Raw genomic sequence first — 16,226 nt, 5'->3', positions numbered from 1 at the left:
CGACCATGAGGTTCACCTGGTGACCTTGTGCCACTCACCTACCTCACAGGATAAAAATGGGGGGGGCAATCGTGTATGCCACCTTGAGCTCCTTGAAGAGTTGAATAGAGTTATTGTATCATTTATGCAATGAATAAATAATAAAATGAGTGGTGGTGCTTCCTTACCACAGTACACCCATTATAAAGGTTATGCTGATCTTTGTGAGCATGAGCACAGAAGTCCATGCATGCTGTCACACCAGAGAAGGGTCTCCCCTCTTTCAGTCCAAGCCGGCAGTCTATTGCTATATCCTCATTTGTAACCTGATGAAAAAAGACAGCAACAACTCAAATTACGGCAGCACCTTGGGAAAGATGTATGGTTTGTTTGTTTGTTTGTTTGTTTATATTAATATGTAACTTTTAAAACCTGTTTTTTTTATTATTATTATTAGCATGAGGTTGAACAAAACAAGAAAAACTCACCTAATTTCCCTAACCCTCCCTCTCCCCACGGAACAAAGTCAGCAGTAGAATAAAAAAATAAGACGATACTGAAGTCACCCTGGAGTTGACATCAGGTGGAGTTTAATTATTTTGTAACAATTGTCTTTTATACATTTTTAAATTTTTGTATTTTATCTGTGTCATTTTAATTTGTGTAAGCCACCTGGGAGGAAGCGGGCTATAGGTAAATGCAAGTGTAACACCAGCAGCAACTCAAATGGCTTACATTAAAATAAAGTAAAAACACAGCAACACAAATAAAGTCTAGAAACACAGCTTTAGATAGGAGGAGGAGGCAGTACTACAGCTCCCGCACCACTAGAAGAGACCAAAAGGCTGGGGAAAGGTAAAAGCCCCAAAGATGGAGCTAGGCATGCCTCTCTTGGGACAGCTTTCCACAAGCTGGGAGAGTGGGGCATTTGTTAGAGCAAAGGGCTAAAATCTGAGGGCCAAGACAAAAGCAACAGCCACACTTTCAATGGATTCCTGCAGTCTTTCTCAACCTGGTGCTGTCCAGACATTTTGTCCATCAGCCCCAGCCACCAGAGCCATCCTCCCATCTGCCCTGGAATCCAACATTATGATGCCCAGAGCTGATGGGAGTTGCAGTCCAAGACTGAACTGTCCTTGAAAACAAGACTGCACTGCAGGGGGTTCAACTAGATGTCCATATGAGTCCCTTCCGACTCTAGAGTTCTATGATTACACAAAGACCTGACCCTTCATTTACCGTGTCCCACCCTGGAATCCATCTTTTGTTTGCTCAATGTTTTTATATTGCCTTCTCCTAGTGCCAATCTGGTTCTCTCCAGATGTTGCTGGGACTCCAGCTTCCATCAGCCCCAGGCAGTGCTGGCCAATGTTTTGGGAGATGAGTTGTGGTCCAACAATCAAACCAGTATACAACGAATCAGAGCGTTTCCTGCAACAGACCTTGGCAACAGCCTCATAGACAGGAGAGGTCAATGGTTCTTAAAGGCTGTGGCATACCAGTAGGAGAGGGTGGCAAGCGCCGTGGAAAGATTTTAGGATAATCAAAGAAACATTTAAACATTTCAGTATTGTATAGTATCGTTTCTTTATTGCAGAATATGGATAGCTATCTTTTCAACATGAGCGCAAGTGATGCTGCAAGCTCATGCCTCTCACTGTGGGGTACATATGAAAGAGGTCCTTTATAATAATATTTTGGAATGATTTATGTTCTTATGTAGCTGCATTGTTTTATACTTTCCCCATGTCCCATGAGCATATAAAGTAGGTGTGTTCAATGTTACCAGTCAAGCACTGCTAGAAGCTGGCCCCCACCCCACCACTGGCCAAAAATTCAGTGTGGCACAAGCCAATTTTATTCTGAAATATGGCCCAGAGAAAAAAGTTTGAGAAACATTGGGATCTATACTTAAATCAGCAGCACAATAATAACAAGAGCTGTACAGTGGGTACCTGATTTTTGTAGGCCTGGGGTGCCAGCCTGCTATAAAGTGGGGCGACTTCTGTGGCCAGGTCCTGGAAGCTTCTTCTGAGAACTTCTTCCTGCAGTGAGAGACTGGGAGAGTCATAGTTGCTCATTGCTGAGTCAGACTGCCTAGTTCAATCTTGCCTCCTGTGCCCAGCAGCCAACAGCATCTCCCTGAGGCCCAGAGTCATTTCCTACCTCGCTGTCACCATCTGTGATCCATTTTTCACGGGAGATGCCAGAGATTCATTCAGGCTGGGACTTTCTGCACACAAAGCAGGGGCTTTTCTACAGGACAATAACCTCTAACCCTTTCACCTTTTTTTAATGCATCCACAGTAAAGCATTTCAAAGGAGCTGCATCAAAAAACTACAGCCGGCAAGGACATTTCCAAAACAAGGGGTAATACTTCCAAGCGTTTCACCCAGACCCAATCCTTTCTTCCAAATATTAAAAGCTAGCACCACAGAGCTGTAGCCAAATGCCAGTCCTACTCACAGTAGACCCACCAACATTAATGGCCATGGCAAGCTTAGATTCATTCATTTCACTTGATCTACTCTGAGCAGAACTTAGTTGGATGCAGTCCATAGTGATCAATAACCTGTATTATTTATAAGAACTGTGAACGCCTTTCAAATGAGGAAGCAAGAAATTCATTCTGGAGTAATCAGTACAATGGTTGCAATTCGTGATGCAGTTTCCCTATTAGTGCCGCCACCAGCCCCCCTCCTTCAGATCTTAAATACAGTGGTACCTCGGGTTACATGCGCTTCAGGTTACAGACTCCGCTAACCCAGAAATAACGCTTCAGGTTAAGAACTTTGCTTCAGGATAAGAACAGAAATCGTGCTCTGGCGGCACAGCGGCAGCGGGAGGTCCCATTAGCTAAAGTGGTGCTTCAGGTTAAGAACAGTTTCAGGTTAAGAACGGACCTCCGGAACGAATTAAGTACTTAACCCGAGGTACCACTGTATTTTTGCCATTAGGACAAATTCCAAAACTTTTTCCATCCACTTATTTTTGTATGGTTTGTTGAGGCTACTTTCCAGTCCTTTCACATTTACAAGGAGGAAGCAATGACTTGCTTGGCCAAATGCAAGCAGGTATTTGGTCAGCCTACTTTGGGGGAAGTCTCACGTGAACTTTGCCAGAGTCCCACGTCATTGCTCTTCCCCTTAAGAGATGCTGGTGAACCCTGGAGCCCTAATCCCCCTTGAAAAATGAACAAGCGAAACAAAGGGAGGTGTGGTGGTGGGTGGGTGTCTCACTAACCTCTTTGGGGTTGTCTCCCTGAAGTCTGAATTTCCTGGGCGTTTTGCTTCGAGCGTATTTGCACCCATTGAAATACATGCTCCAAGAGCAGCCGAAGGAGAAAGAGGCACCACAGGTGTTGGGGTCCTTGCCTTGACATGCACAGGTCCGGCTGCAATGAATACAAAGGAAGGCATTTCAGATGCTGTGCACAGCGGCCAAACTGAGCTACTGGCCTGTGCTCTTGTCATTCCCAAGCCACTGAATCTAAAGGTGTCAACCACAAATGAGTTGGGAGAGACAGATCCCCCCATCAGGAGATGCCCATCAAGGGAGCACAACCATAAACCAACACTTGGCCTCTAAAAAGCATTGACTTACAAAGCAGTCAAGAGGATTTCCTTTCCTTTCTGATAATGTAGGAGATGTGGGTTGTGCTCATATTAATGTGATGTGAAGTTTATTCCCAAGATTAACTCTTAATGTGCTTGTAACGTAGTGTGTTAACTGTTATGTATGCATGTCTTATCGGTGGCTAATATGCTGCAATATTTGAATGAGCTTAAATGTTATGGTCTTTTCTCTAAATAAGTATTCATAATCATGGGAGCTTTCTAACACACAAAGCTACGATTAATTGTGTACAGGTAACTCACAACTTAGGACGTGGGTGGCGCTGTGGGTTAAACCACAGAGCCTAGGGCTTGCCGATCAGAAGGTCGGCGGTTCGAATCCCCACAACGGGGTGAGTTCCCGTTGTTCGGTCCCAGCTCCTGCCAACGTAGCAGTTCGAAAGCACGTCAAAGTGCAAGTAGATAAACAGGCACCACTCCGGTGGGAAGGTAAATGGCATTTCCGTGCGCTGCTCTGGTTCGCCAGAAGCAGCTTAGTCATGCTGGCCACATGACCCAGAAGCTGCACGCCGGCTCCCTTGGCCAATAAAGCGAGATGAGTGCCGCAACCCCAGAGTCGTCCGCGACTGGACCTAATGGTCAGGGGTCCCTTTACCTTTTTAACTCACAACTTACATGTGTTAACATGTGCAGTTTCAACTTTACCTGGCTGAAGGCTGGCTGGCTGAAACTGCACAAACTGAATGCACAGAATGCAGAGAGCTTAAAAGCTATTTTTGTACAGGGTATTCCCCAGCACAGAAAGAGTTTTTAATCTCTCTGTCTTGCTTACTGGACTCTAGGAGGCTCTCGTGTGGGCTCTGGGAGGCTCTCGTGATGTCTCACACCTTCCTGTGAGCACCTCCCAGAGCTGGTAAGTGAGGCAAAGAAAACCCTTTGCCTTGTTTGGGAGGGTTAAGGCTCATAAAAGCACTCTGGTGGGGGCAGTTCCAACGGTGTGGTTCTAGTATTATTTGTCTCGTGTCAAGATGGTTTTTTTTTTTAAAAAAAGGATTGCCAATTCCCGTTATCACTGATAATTTTAAACAGGGAAGAGCTGAAAATGTTGGCCTGGAGGGGGCAAGTTTGATTTGGACCCGAGGATCTTCTATTTGGCCCCTAATCAATGGTAGTCAGGGGAGAGAAGGAAGGAGGGAAAGCAGGAGAAACTTGTTAGTTTTTGAGGTAACATGTTCACCTCTTCAGAAGCAGAAATCAGGAGTCAATAAAGGACCCGCCTCTCCCCAGTCCAAGGAACCTTTCAGTAAATCAATTCCATGGATCTCTGAGAAAATGCTGTCTCCCACCAGCCTCTTGTCTCCAGCAGCCTGGCCAGGGCTAAAGGAACTTACTCGTCGTTCAGCCCACATCGCCGGGTGGTGGGGTTTCCATATTTCGTGAGCGTGTCGGTGAGCTCCTGGTACAGGGTGTCCCCCAGAGCACGAGGGATCCCCTCCCAGGCCAGAATCAAGATAATGATGACAGCATTCTGGCAGTGATGACCAGCACGGTGTCGCACCAGGCACAAGAGCTTCTCCTCCAAGTTGTGCCTCCTGATGACCTGGAAAAGAGGAGAGGATATTGCTTGGTCAAGGAAAATACAACCTCCAACCTCAGCCTGCCATCCTCCCCTGAAGAGGCCAGAGTGGTGCTGCCCAGCCTCCTGGGCAGAAATGCCCAAAGAGAAGTCAACATTAACGGGGCAAAGTGACACAATGTAGACTTATTTTCCATACAAATGCAGGAACTGCAGTTGCTGCTGGCTGCCCTGGCATGGCAGTGCTGCACTTCTGTTGGCTGATGACAGTCTCCACATCAATGCCTGAGCATAAGAGCTGCCTGACTGCTGGATCAGGCCACCAAAAGCCCACCCAGTCCAGCATCTTGTTTCCCACAGTGGTCAGCCCGATCCCTCTGGAAAGACCATAAGTGGGCTGTAGAAGCCTCCCTTCATTGGTATGCCCAAGCAACTAGAGTGAAGTGGCACCCTAAGTGACAGCCCTTGCCCTCCTCCTCCTCCTCCTCCTCCTCCTCCTCCTCCTCCTCCTCCTCCTCCTCCTCCTCCATGAAATGGTATCTTCCTTCCACTATTCCTGCAATGAGAGTTGTTGAGGGTCTTTTTGGCAGAATTTGGGAACATTCTTGTGTGACTGCATAGGAACTGCTCTTCGGCCAGGTTTCTGGGATAAATGCTAAATGCCAGGGGAAAGGAGGGCAGCCACTTACCCACTTCGCGATGGGGCAGCCACGGGAACTCTTTCCTTCCTTCCCTGTGTAGATCACTTTTTCAATTCTGATGGCTTTTCCCTTCTCACCATACCTGGTTGTAAAAGTCACAACATTAGGAAGACAAACAGGGCACATGACTGAGAGCTCTGCTTTGGAGGACTATCCTAGGGAAGCCTCTTCCTGAAAGACTGGAGAAAGATTACAAGGAGGGTTGGGCTTCCACTTGCCAAATGGCTTTCAAACTAGCCAGCAGGGCCATCTTACCCATAGGTGCTAGGGGTGCGGTGCACCTGGGCCCCGGGCTCTCAGGGCCGCCAGGGCGGGAGTCTGGGGCCCAAGAATTGAGTCCGAGGAAGAACCCACGCGTCGGTCAGAGCGCTGCAGTGGGCTCTTCTGCTTGGGCAGTTCTGCGCCATCAGTTTGGGGGCAACCAAGCCAACAAGACACTGAGGCGGCCGGCTAACCGGCTCCACCCCCCTGCGCACCTGGGACTGGGCAACCAGGGGGGCACTGGGTGGATCTTTGCACCCTGGTCCCACATATGCTTAAGACAGCCCTGCTAGCCAGGATCGTAAACTAACTTCAAGACCATGGTTTAATATTCTAGCTTGCTTGTGAGCTGTTCACCATAGTTTAGGGGTTTGGATGCAACAGGAAGCTGTGATTAGGAGATGAAACATGACTTGTTCAGCTGCTTGTGTGAAAGGAAGAGCAAAGGGAGGCTACATGCGAGTGCAAGGCTTATGAAGCCAGGACTGGTTTGTGTGCATTTCACCCAACATGTACTCTAAAATGCTTGGTGTGATTATTGCTTTGCCATAACAGTGCTTTGGGGCACCATAGCTAAGAGACAGGCAAGTAAAACTTCCCACCTTAGTTCTATTAATTGCAACTCAACCTTCCCAAATAGCAGTATCTCTGGGATACCGGACGTCACACACTGGGGCTTTGCTTTTCACTGAGAAAAGGTTTCATTTCACTTTATTGCAGAAGACGTACTCCTCAAAAGGACTCACTTAGCGTGGGAGCTGTTCTTCATATCAGTTATTGATGCACAGAGGTTCTTTTCCAACCTCCACCTTTAGGATCGTCAGCCTCCCAGCCCTGGTTGTGCTGCCTGCGATGGTGATTCAGTGGCAATGTGTTTAGAGGTGACTCAGCTTCTTCAGCAGTCTATGAGTCAACTGCAGGGGAGTAACCTAATCAGTCTGAACATGTGTCGGCCCACCTGCAAGCAGTCTGCAGCATTAACCCTCCCTGCTGCCCGGGTAAAACTCCTCCATGGAAACAATGGGGGGGGGAAGCACCTCTTTCTTGTATGACTTATACCTGAAATTAAAATGACCTTCTGGATGAGCCAGGGAGACAACACTTCTACTGGCAGCAATTAAAAGAAGTACCTGAACATCTTACATTTTTAATGCTGAGAGCATGTGAGCCTCAGCCCAGGCTTCCCTTTTTCAAAAGATGGCAGTCTTCAGACAATTCTACAAACCATGATTTGGAGGATTAGAAACAAGCCGCATGCTCCCTCCTCCCTTCTCCAAAAACTCATGTGGACTTTATTTATTTACTGGTACTTTATTGTATTTATATCCCACTGTTTTCTCCAAGGAGCTGAAGGTGAAGTACATGGTTCTCCCCCTGCTTATTTAATCCCCACACCAACCCTGCAAAGTAGGGCATATGTTGTCTTCCAATAGATTTCTACCACATTTCACAAACAATTATTAAACCTTTTTTTTTATTTAAAAAAAAACAACCCTTAATTTGGGAGGTTTTTGATAATCTAAAGATTAGAGGCATATCTTCCCTTAAAAAAAAAATTAACCAAATTTACATTGAAGGGTTTATTTTCACTGAATCTGAATATGGAAAAAAGATGTGTGGTGCCTCCCACCCATGTAAATAATATCAGTGGATCCTACTCAGAGAAGACCCATTGAAATGAATGGACATGACTAACGCAGGCCCATTAGTTTCAATGCTTCTACTGTGAATGGAACTTACCGGCAGTTGGAGGCGACCAACTAAGAGATAACACACTTCAACAATTGTTACTTTTACATACACATATATATAATTTGTGTAGTGTAATTTATATTAAAACCCTTCTCTCTAAAGGAGGAAACCAATTTGCTAGTATGTTTAAACTGTTTTCTCATCTGTTTTGCAAAGTCTAGGTGGTAGGGGAAAGTGATCAGTATCAGTAACACACAAACAAGTTCAGATCAGTTCAACTGGGTTGGCTGGTTTCAGACCACAATGCATGTTGCCATAGAACAGGAAGATGAAGAGGTCTGCTCAGGCCCTTTGTCTTTCGGCTGAATGCCTGACTCGGCATATATGGACCTGCCAGTCAAAACAGAGGACTGAGACTGCACACCTGCAGCACTAAGGACTAAAGCAGAAAGGTGAAGAGGCAGAGAGGTCTGTAGGTCCAGAGGCAGAGGAATCTCCACCAAGGCTGCACCAACACTAGGACGTTCAAGGTATCAGGCATATGTGGGTCACTGTTTCCACGTTCACATTTGTATACCTTCATCCATCTATGAGCACTTTCAAAATTATTATGCCTCCCAAATACATCTTGGTGCTTCCTGTCCACACTAGTGGGTAGCACTTGATGGGATGTGTTCACGCTGTGTGCCATCCCATCGTGTTTGCTTATTGCATTAATATCCCACCTCCAATGAGCTCAAGGTGGCATACATGGTTCTCTCTCCCTCCCCATTTAATTGCCATCACCCCTTCAAGATAGGTTAGGCCAGGCTTTCTCAACCTCGCCCCCCCAGATGTTTTGAGACTACAATTCCCATCATCCCTGACCACTGGTCCTGCTAGCTAGGGATCATGGGAGTTGTAGGCCAAAAACATATGGAGGACCGAGGTTGAGGAAACCTGGGTTAGGCTGAGAAGCAGTGACTGGTCCAAGGTCACCCAGTGAGCTCCATGGCCAAGTAGGGATTTCAGGTCCTAGTCCAACGCTCTAACCCAGGCATAGGCAAAACTCGGCCCTCCATATGTTTTGAGACTACAATTCCCATCATCCCTGACCACTGGTCCTGTTAGCTAGGGATGGTGGGAGTTGTAGTCCCAAAACATCTGGAGGGCAGAGTTTGCCTATGCCTGCTCTAGCCACTACACCACACTGGCTCCAAAATAGTGCTTCCCCACACACTGTAAGTTCCAAAAGTCTGAGGCCCATTATGGGCACTGTGTGCAAGTATTTGGTTCTTTGTGTGTAAGCACTTAATTTAATTTTGAACTACAAGTTTTCCAATATTCCAGATTCCCACAGAATCACAGAAAAGTCTACTGTGGACATGTGCACAGGTATTTGCATACCTGTCAGGCACACATTCCATTTCATTCTTCTTTTAAACGTAAGTTATTCAGTATTCCATATTCGCACAGAAGTTCAGTAAATATACAAAATTTGTGTTACTCCAAGTCAGGAAAGGATTTGGAGCCACTTGCATGAAAACTTTGTTCTTAGTTTCTTTCCCTTTCCCACATCCTACACCTAACAAAGGAAAATTTCTATTTTTAACACAGCTGTTTTGTGCAATACCTCTTCTGCCCAAAAGACCTGTTTTAAAAACTTTTTAAAAAAATTATGGGGCCCCTGCACCCTTTTCTGATTGGCTCCCTTTTATAGGGAGTTACGGTGATCACAGAATCAAAGTGCTGAAGGTTATCTATGTTGATGCAAGAATTTTAAAAGAGAAAAGAGAAGAAATCTTTTTTAAACTGCACATGTTTTGCAACTTACCGTTCTTCCATGAGTTCCCTGATGGATGCCACAGTTGGTCCAGATCCCAGGTGGGTGTAATAGGGCCCTTCGTCTTTTTCCACTATTTGTTCTGTTTAAAAACAAAACCAGATGAATTATTTCACCTCAGTGTCTTTGCCTTTTTATAGCAAAGAGAACAGGTGTAGCTGAAAGTTTGTTAAGCTGAAGGTGGGCAGAATGAAGCCCTTGGTCAGATGCCCCACTGAAATTGCAAAAACGAGGGGAGTGGGAAGGGAGAGAACAGAAGCACAGCTCATCAAAACACAACTGGGATTTTAAACTGCACTGTGATTTACACAACATGAAAAATTACAAACTACTTTGTTAAGCTTATGCTTAAAAGTGGCCAAAAATTATTTTCAAAGTAATGAGTTTCCATTATCCAACAGTAGAGGACTGGTGCCCTCCAGATGTTGCTGGGCCACAAGTCCCATTATCCTGACTCACTGGCCAGGCCGGCTGAGGCTGACAGAGTCCAATAACTGGAGGTTATTGGCTGGAGGTTCCCCAGTCCCAAACTATTCCCTTGCTGCCACCACAGCAGCAAGAAAGGTCAATTAGGCAGGCAGTCTGGTCGGAGTTTCATTGGGGAAGCTGTGGGAGACACCTGACCCTGTTGTCTTCCCCGTGACATCATCAAGAACAGGCTAAGCATTATACTCCAAGTAAGAGGGGAACTCTGCTATTTGTGGGTTCTTTCTGCAAGCTCAATTCCAAGCCTGACCAGGTAGGGGAGGCAGATGGGTACTAGCCACAATGGCTATGCTCTGCCTCCACAGATGGAAGAGGGGCGAGCCCCCCCCCAGAACAAGGCATCTACTGCATGTCACAGAGCAGAGAGCCAGGCAGAAACAGAGAGGGTCCTTTGGGGCTCACTGTAGACAGAGGAAGGTGCTTGACACAGAGGGTCAGAGTGTGTGTGGTGGTGGTGGGGGAGTTACAAGCCAGTCCAGGCAACTGGTTCATCTAAATCAGCATCCCCAAACTTGGCCCTCCAGATGTTTTGGGACTACAACTCCCATCATCCCTAGCTAACAGGGCCAGTGGTCAGGGATGATGGGAATTATAGTCCCAAAACATCTGGAGGGCCGAGTTTAGGGATGCCTGATCTAGATAGCAGCAACCCGTAGAAGTCTCAGTGTTTTCTCTGTTCTGCTTCCTTAATAAAGAAACTAACTGTAAGTTAGCCGCCATGACACTGTCATTCTTTGTTCTGCAAATAACCTGTTCTCCCTGTTGGCTCCTTGAGAGCTGGTGGCATTTTATATTTAAGTAGTGTCAAAGAAGCAAAAGTACAAGCTAAAAGATGTGCATCCTCCCACTGCAATACTGCTGTGTATCTCACAATATTCATTCAAATGCCTTAAGAAACATGCAAGAGATCCTAAAGAGGCAAGGCCTCTCTCACCTACTTGGAGTAGCAAAAAGGGCTGGTCCCAGGCTGATATTTGCAACCCCAGACAAAAGTGCAGCCACATCTAGAGGCCCTAAGCAAGATCCGGGGAAAGCCCTCCTGGTTAAGATCTCAGGTCTGCTGACCTAGTAATTAAGGTAAGCTACAAATACAAAATTCTTCACTGCTCAAATGGCAACCCTGACTTGAGCTCAAAACTTATTTCTCCTTCCTCCCTCCCAGCTCTGAAAAAGTGCTTCTGTTTCCTGTTTCCACAGAGCACAACAAAGGTATCTGACTGAAAAACAGGAATGCCGTCAGCTCTGCATCTCAGAAAGGCTCCCAAATGGTCCACATGCCCATCTTAATCAGCCAGTTCTAATGAATCCCATACCAACTAGCTGGGAGCTGAGATTTACCCTTCCTGCGGCCTTTGTCATAAGATAACCTACAATTTAGTAAACAAAAACTACAACTCACTGATGGAAAAAGAGGCCGGCTGCCAAGATCTTCTGTTCCCTAATAAAATAATGTTATATTTATAACAATAACAAACTGGAACCAAAATAGGAACAGCTAGCTATTTATGTAGCCTCTCTCAGCTGAAACTGCTTTCACCAGTTCATTAAGTAAGGTTGCAAATATCCTAACCTCACTTATCTGGGAGTTAGCTCCATTACATGGGACTTTACTTCTAAGTAGACATGGTTGGGACTAGGCCTGGGCAATGTATCGATGCGTTGCCTGAAACTGGTTTAAATTTAAAATTGTTTGTGGTAGCCGCCGCTTGTACAGTGAGAGACTATCATTGGGGTGAGCTGCGGCTGGCAGTTCCAGTGCCGTGCCATGTGGTGCCCCGGGTGCTGTGCTCCGCCCAGGGTAGCATCACCTGCCCAGCCTTGCCAGGAAGAGGCAGAAGTTGCACACAGTGATGCTAATTGCACCCAGGGCTGGCAACTGCCTTCTTCCACCCCATCTCCTTTATGACATCGTAATATACCGCCATATCGTGAAGTTTAGCTGGCGATATATTACGATGTTGGAAAGCAGATATCGCCCAGCCCTAGTTAGGACTGCATCCTTAAACCTTAATTAAAGGTAGCAGCCTCGGTGATCTGTTAAAGCAGTTTGGGGCCAACCAAGACATCACAGAGAGAAATCCTGCAGAAAGAATGATCATGTTGTTTGTGACATTTCACTTGGTCCTAATCAATTTGTTACTCTCCTATGACTTTGGGATCTTTTTCAAATAAACCAACAAGGCTACTCATGGAAGTTATTTTATTTATTTCATAGAATTTATAAACCATTTTTCACCAGAAGCCCCAAATAGTTGTACAGCAATATAAAGGTAGTTCAACAGACCAAGGTCAGTTAAAAGCAATTCCATACACTACAACACAACGTTACTGCACTAAGACCATGAGGTGTACAAAAGCACCTAGGCCTAAGGCAGTATTAGTCAGTTCTCCAAAGGCCTGGAAGCAAAGGCAGGTCTTAGTAAGATGGTGAAAAGCCACAGCAACATTGCCACCCGTGCCCTCGGGCTTAATTATGCCCATTTGGTCCACCAGATCAAGCCTTTCCCATCTGACATTGCATAAATGCCAAAAGGGGCTCCAGAAGCTTTATTTGCAAGCCCCTTGAAAGCAGCTGTCAGGGGTCTAGGACAGGCATAGGCAAACTCCGGCTCTCCAGATGTTTTGAGACCACAGTTCCCAACATCTCTGACCACTGGTCCTGTTAGATAGGGATGATGGGAATTGTAGTTCCAAAACATCTGGAGGGCCAGAGTTTGCCTATGCCTGGTCTAGGAGCACGTCAGGCCAGTTTTACGCATTACACAGAATGAAATCAGGGTCCTCACCCCCCCCCCACCACCCTGCCACTAGGGCTTTCTTCAACTTCTCATAGATCACCAGAACAATGGCAAACCCATGCTGGCTGGTGCTGATGGGAGCTGTAGCCCCAAAAAGCTAGAGAGCAGCTAGAGACGGCCTGACTAGAGCTTAAATGGAGTTCCAAGGTCATTGACCATGGATCAGATTTTGGCCCACTCTGTCTCATCTATTTCATGCACAAGTTGGCAACAGTGACCCAACGCCATCTGTCAGGGATTCTTTGTTGTGATTCCTGCTTTGCAGGGGGGTTGGACTAGACAATGCTTTAGGTCCCTTCCAATTCTACGATTTTATGAGCTTGTGGACATTTGGGACACCACATCACTTCATACCTGGAAAGACAAGAGTCCCCACCTTGGGTTGGGTTCACTGCTATGCCACTCTCTTCCCCTCAGAAACAACAGTTCAAGGTTGTCCCATGGTCACCACAAGAGGGTGTCGATTCACAGGAGCTTGGACTGGGTGACCCTCAGCGTCCTTTCCAATGCTACAATTCTACATGTTTATGATCTCAACTACACTGCTTGGCTGTAGCTTGCTCTTACAATTCACTTGTCCCAGTATGCAAGACGGAGAAACACACACAATGGAAATGGAAATGATATTAACTATGGAACAAGGCAGACGTTTTTAAACAGTGGTTTGTGAGTTCCCTTTGGGTGGCCTGTGGAGAGGCTGCAGCACAGTCAAATATCTCTGTACTTAGCCCTGCACCTACTTTCCTTGATGTGATGATGGAGGACTGCATGCAAGTCAGTTGGCTCAGTTGCCAACCTGGTGCCCAAAACTCTCCACGTAGTCATGATTGGACCTGTGCCAGTAGCAAAATGTGCCTGGTACCTACCTGGGAATTTGGAACACTGACGCTTGGCTCTAATCAAAACCAATTCAGCAAAAGCCACCAACCTAGGTGCAGCATGATTTCAGCTTTGTGGCAATTGTTGGAAGCTGCACCTATGGTGTTGCCTTTCCAGAACTGTGAAGCATCAACTCCTTCTTCCCATATTTGTTCTTGAAAGAAGCAAACAAAAAAGCAACCAAACCCTCCAGTAAGGTGAGACTTGCTCCACTGCCTCTTTTTCCTTGCAGGCTGCAAGAATCTGCCCTCTGTTGGGTGTAAACACAGCTGGTCTTTTCTTTGAAGTCTGATGGAGACTGGCTTTAGCCAGACTACACTTGGCTCAGTTGCCAAGCTATTTTAATAACTCCCATCATCCCTAGCTAACAGGACCAGTGGTCAGGGATGATGGGAATTGTAGTCTCAAAACATCTGGAGAGCCGAGTTGGCCTATGCCTGCTAATACTGTTGGGAAGCTAAGGACAGCCTTACTGGACTGGGTCCAGGGCAGGGCTGAGGTCTAACCTGAAAAGCGACTCCCCCACCAAACTAAAGGTGTATGACCTGCTGTATAACAAAATATTCCAAGAGAGGTTGCTAGAGGAAGCTGGCAGAGGAAGACATCAATGTATGTAAAAATACAAACAAAAGATATTCACAAGAGCAGACAGCATGAAGGCCAGGGAGGTTGGCTGAGACATAGAGGGCGATCAAAATGATCAAGGGTTTGGAAGCCAAACCTTATGAAGAGTGGTTGAGGGAGTTGGGTCTGTTTAGCCCGGAGAAGAGACAAGCTGAGAGGTGCTATGATAGCCAACTTCATACAGTCATACCTCAGGTTACATACGCTTCAGGTTGCGCGTTTTCAGGTTGCGCACTGCGCCGAACCCGAAAGTATCGCAACGGGTTACTTCCGTGTTTCAGCGCTCGCACATGCGCAGAAGCGCCGAATTGTGACCCGCACGTGCACAGATGCGGTGCTGCGGGTTGCGAACACTGCAGGTTGCCACTGCACGGATCACGTTCGCAACCTGAGCATCCACTGTATATCTGAAGGAATGTCACACAGAAGAGGAAACAAGCTTTTTTTCTGCTGCTCCAGAGGGCAGGACCCAAACCAATGGATTCAAATGAGAAGGAGGGAGATTCTGACTAAACATTAGGAAAAACTTTATGAAGGTAAGAGCTGTTTGACAGTGGAATGAACTCCACTTCACCGGGGGGGGGGGGTGTTAAGCAGAGGTTGGATGGCCATCTGTCAGGGATTCATTAGCTGTTATTCCTGCAATGCAGGGGGTTGGACTAGATGACCCTCTGGGATTCCTTCCAACTCCACAACTCTATGATTCTATGCAAAGCATGGATAGGCAAACTGATGCCCTCCAGATGTTGTTGGGTTTCAGCTCCTGTCAGCCCTGCTGAGCACAGCCAATGGTAGCAACATGCACCCTAGAATTGCTTTGCTGCTGCTGCTGCTGCTGATACTAGCTGGAAGGCTTAATACCATATATTCCAGTTTTGGCCACTTGGTAACTTACAGATAACTTTGAACATGCTTAGGAAGGCTGGCTTATGAATTTGTGGGGCCATGACCACACACAAGTCCCCACACCCCAGAGTTGCAGCTGATACTTTCACTATGGGGCAGGAATTCAAACTAAACACATAGCCATGGTAAAGGAAAACCAACATCATTTATATATTATATCTAGGAACGGCAGGGGTGACTGACGCCAGGCCTTCCAGATGTTGTTGGATCCCAACTCCCATCAGCCCCAGGGAGCCTGGCCAAAAGTCTGGGGTGATGGAAGTTGCAGCAACATCTGGAGGGACCAACATTAGCTACATCTGACGCAGGGCAAGTAAGTGGGCTGAGGCCTGTGGCCACCATCAGAATTCTCTGCTACATAATGCACGGTGTTGGTGGAGATCACACCAAGTGCAGCTTCTTCAAACATTGTGGCGGCCATAGCAAGAGAGTTTGGAGATACTTCAGAACTTGCCCAGTACAACATCTGGCACATGGCTGGTGCTCTACAAACTTTACATTGGCCTTTGTCAACCTGATGCCCTCCAGATGTTTTGGACTACAATTCCCACCATATGGCCCCCTGGGAGTGTGCCATGTTGGCATAGGCTCCTTTCCCCAGGGGTTATAGCACTCTCAAAGTTGGAAGTCGCTGACTTGAAGGTTTCTGAGGGACAAAGGAACTCCTGTTTCCCCCATCATCGCCCTTTTCTCACCCAACCCTAATTTTTATTCCAAGCACATCTTTGTGGCCCAGTGCCAAGAGAGAGAGAAAACAAATCTCAGCTGGACAGCAGCCATCCAGACAAACGACCAATAATGGACATGCAGCGCCGTCTGGTTTTATCACCAGCAGCTGATGGCGTAAGTCCTTAGTAACTCTTCTTTGCTGCCTTCTCTCTTGTTGCATTATTTCTCCCCCATATGGAGAAAGCTGGTGTGCACAG

At 46.6% G+C, this 16,226-nt stretch overlaps 1 protein-coding gene across 4 annotated transcripts in view; it reads right to left on the bottom strand.

The window, feature by feature from the left end:
• Nucleotides 1-16,226, bottom strand: part of TET3 (tet methylcytosine dioxygenase 3) — a 93,078-nt gene that overhangs the window by 6,215 nt on the left and 70,637 nt on the right. For all 4 annotated transcript variants that reach the window (XM_033159092.1, XM_033159093.1, XM_033159095.1 and 1 more), the window contains 6 exons: nt 9,599-9,689; nt 5,821-5,914; nt 4,947-5,155; nt 3,224-3,374; nt 1,935-2,024; nt 168-305 (listed from right to left, as the gene is read on the bottom strand). In XM_033159092.1, the coding sequence (XP_033014983.1) occupies nt 168-305; nt 1,935-2,024; nt 3,224-3,374; nt 4,947-5,155; nt 5,821-5,914; nt 9,599-9,689 (773 nt within the window). The remainder of the gene's footprint in view (nt 1-167; nt 306-1,934; nt 2,025-3,223; nt 3,375-4,946; nt 5,156-5,820; nt 5,915-9,598; nt 9,690-16,226) is intronic.

The sequence above is a fragment of the Lacerta agilis genome, chromosome 8 (assembly GCF_009819535.1).
Source record: "Lacerta agilis isolate rLacAgi1 chromosome 8, rLacAgi1.pri, whole genome shotgun sequence".
In the NCBI taxonomy this organism is placed as follows: Eukaryota; Metazoa; Chordata; class Lepidosauria; order Squamata; family Lacertidae; genus Lacerta; species Lacerta agilis.
Note: the sequence above shows the minus strand (reverse complement) of the source record. Positions and strands in the feature narration are given on the sequence as shown.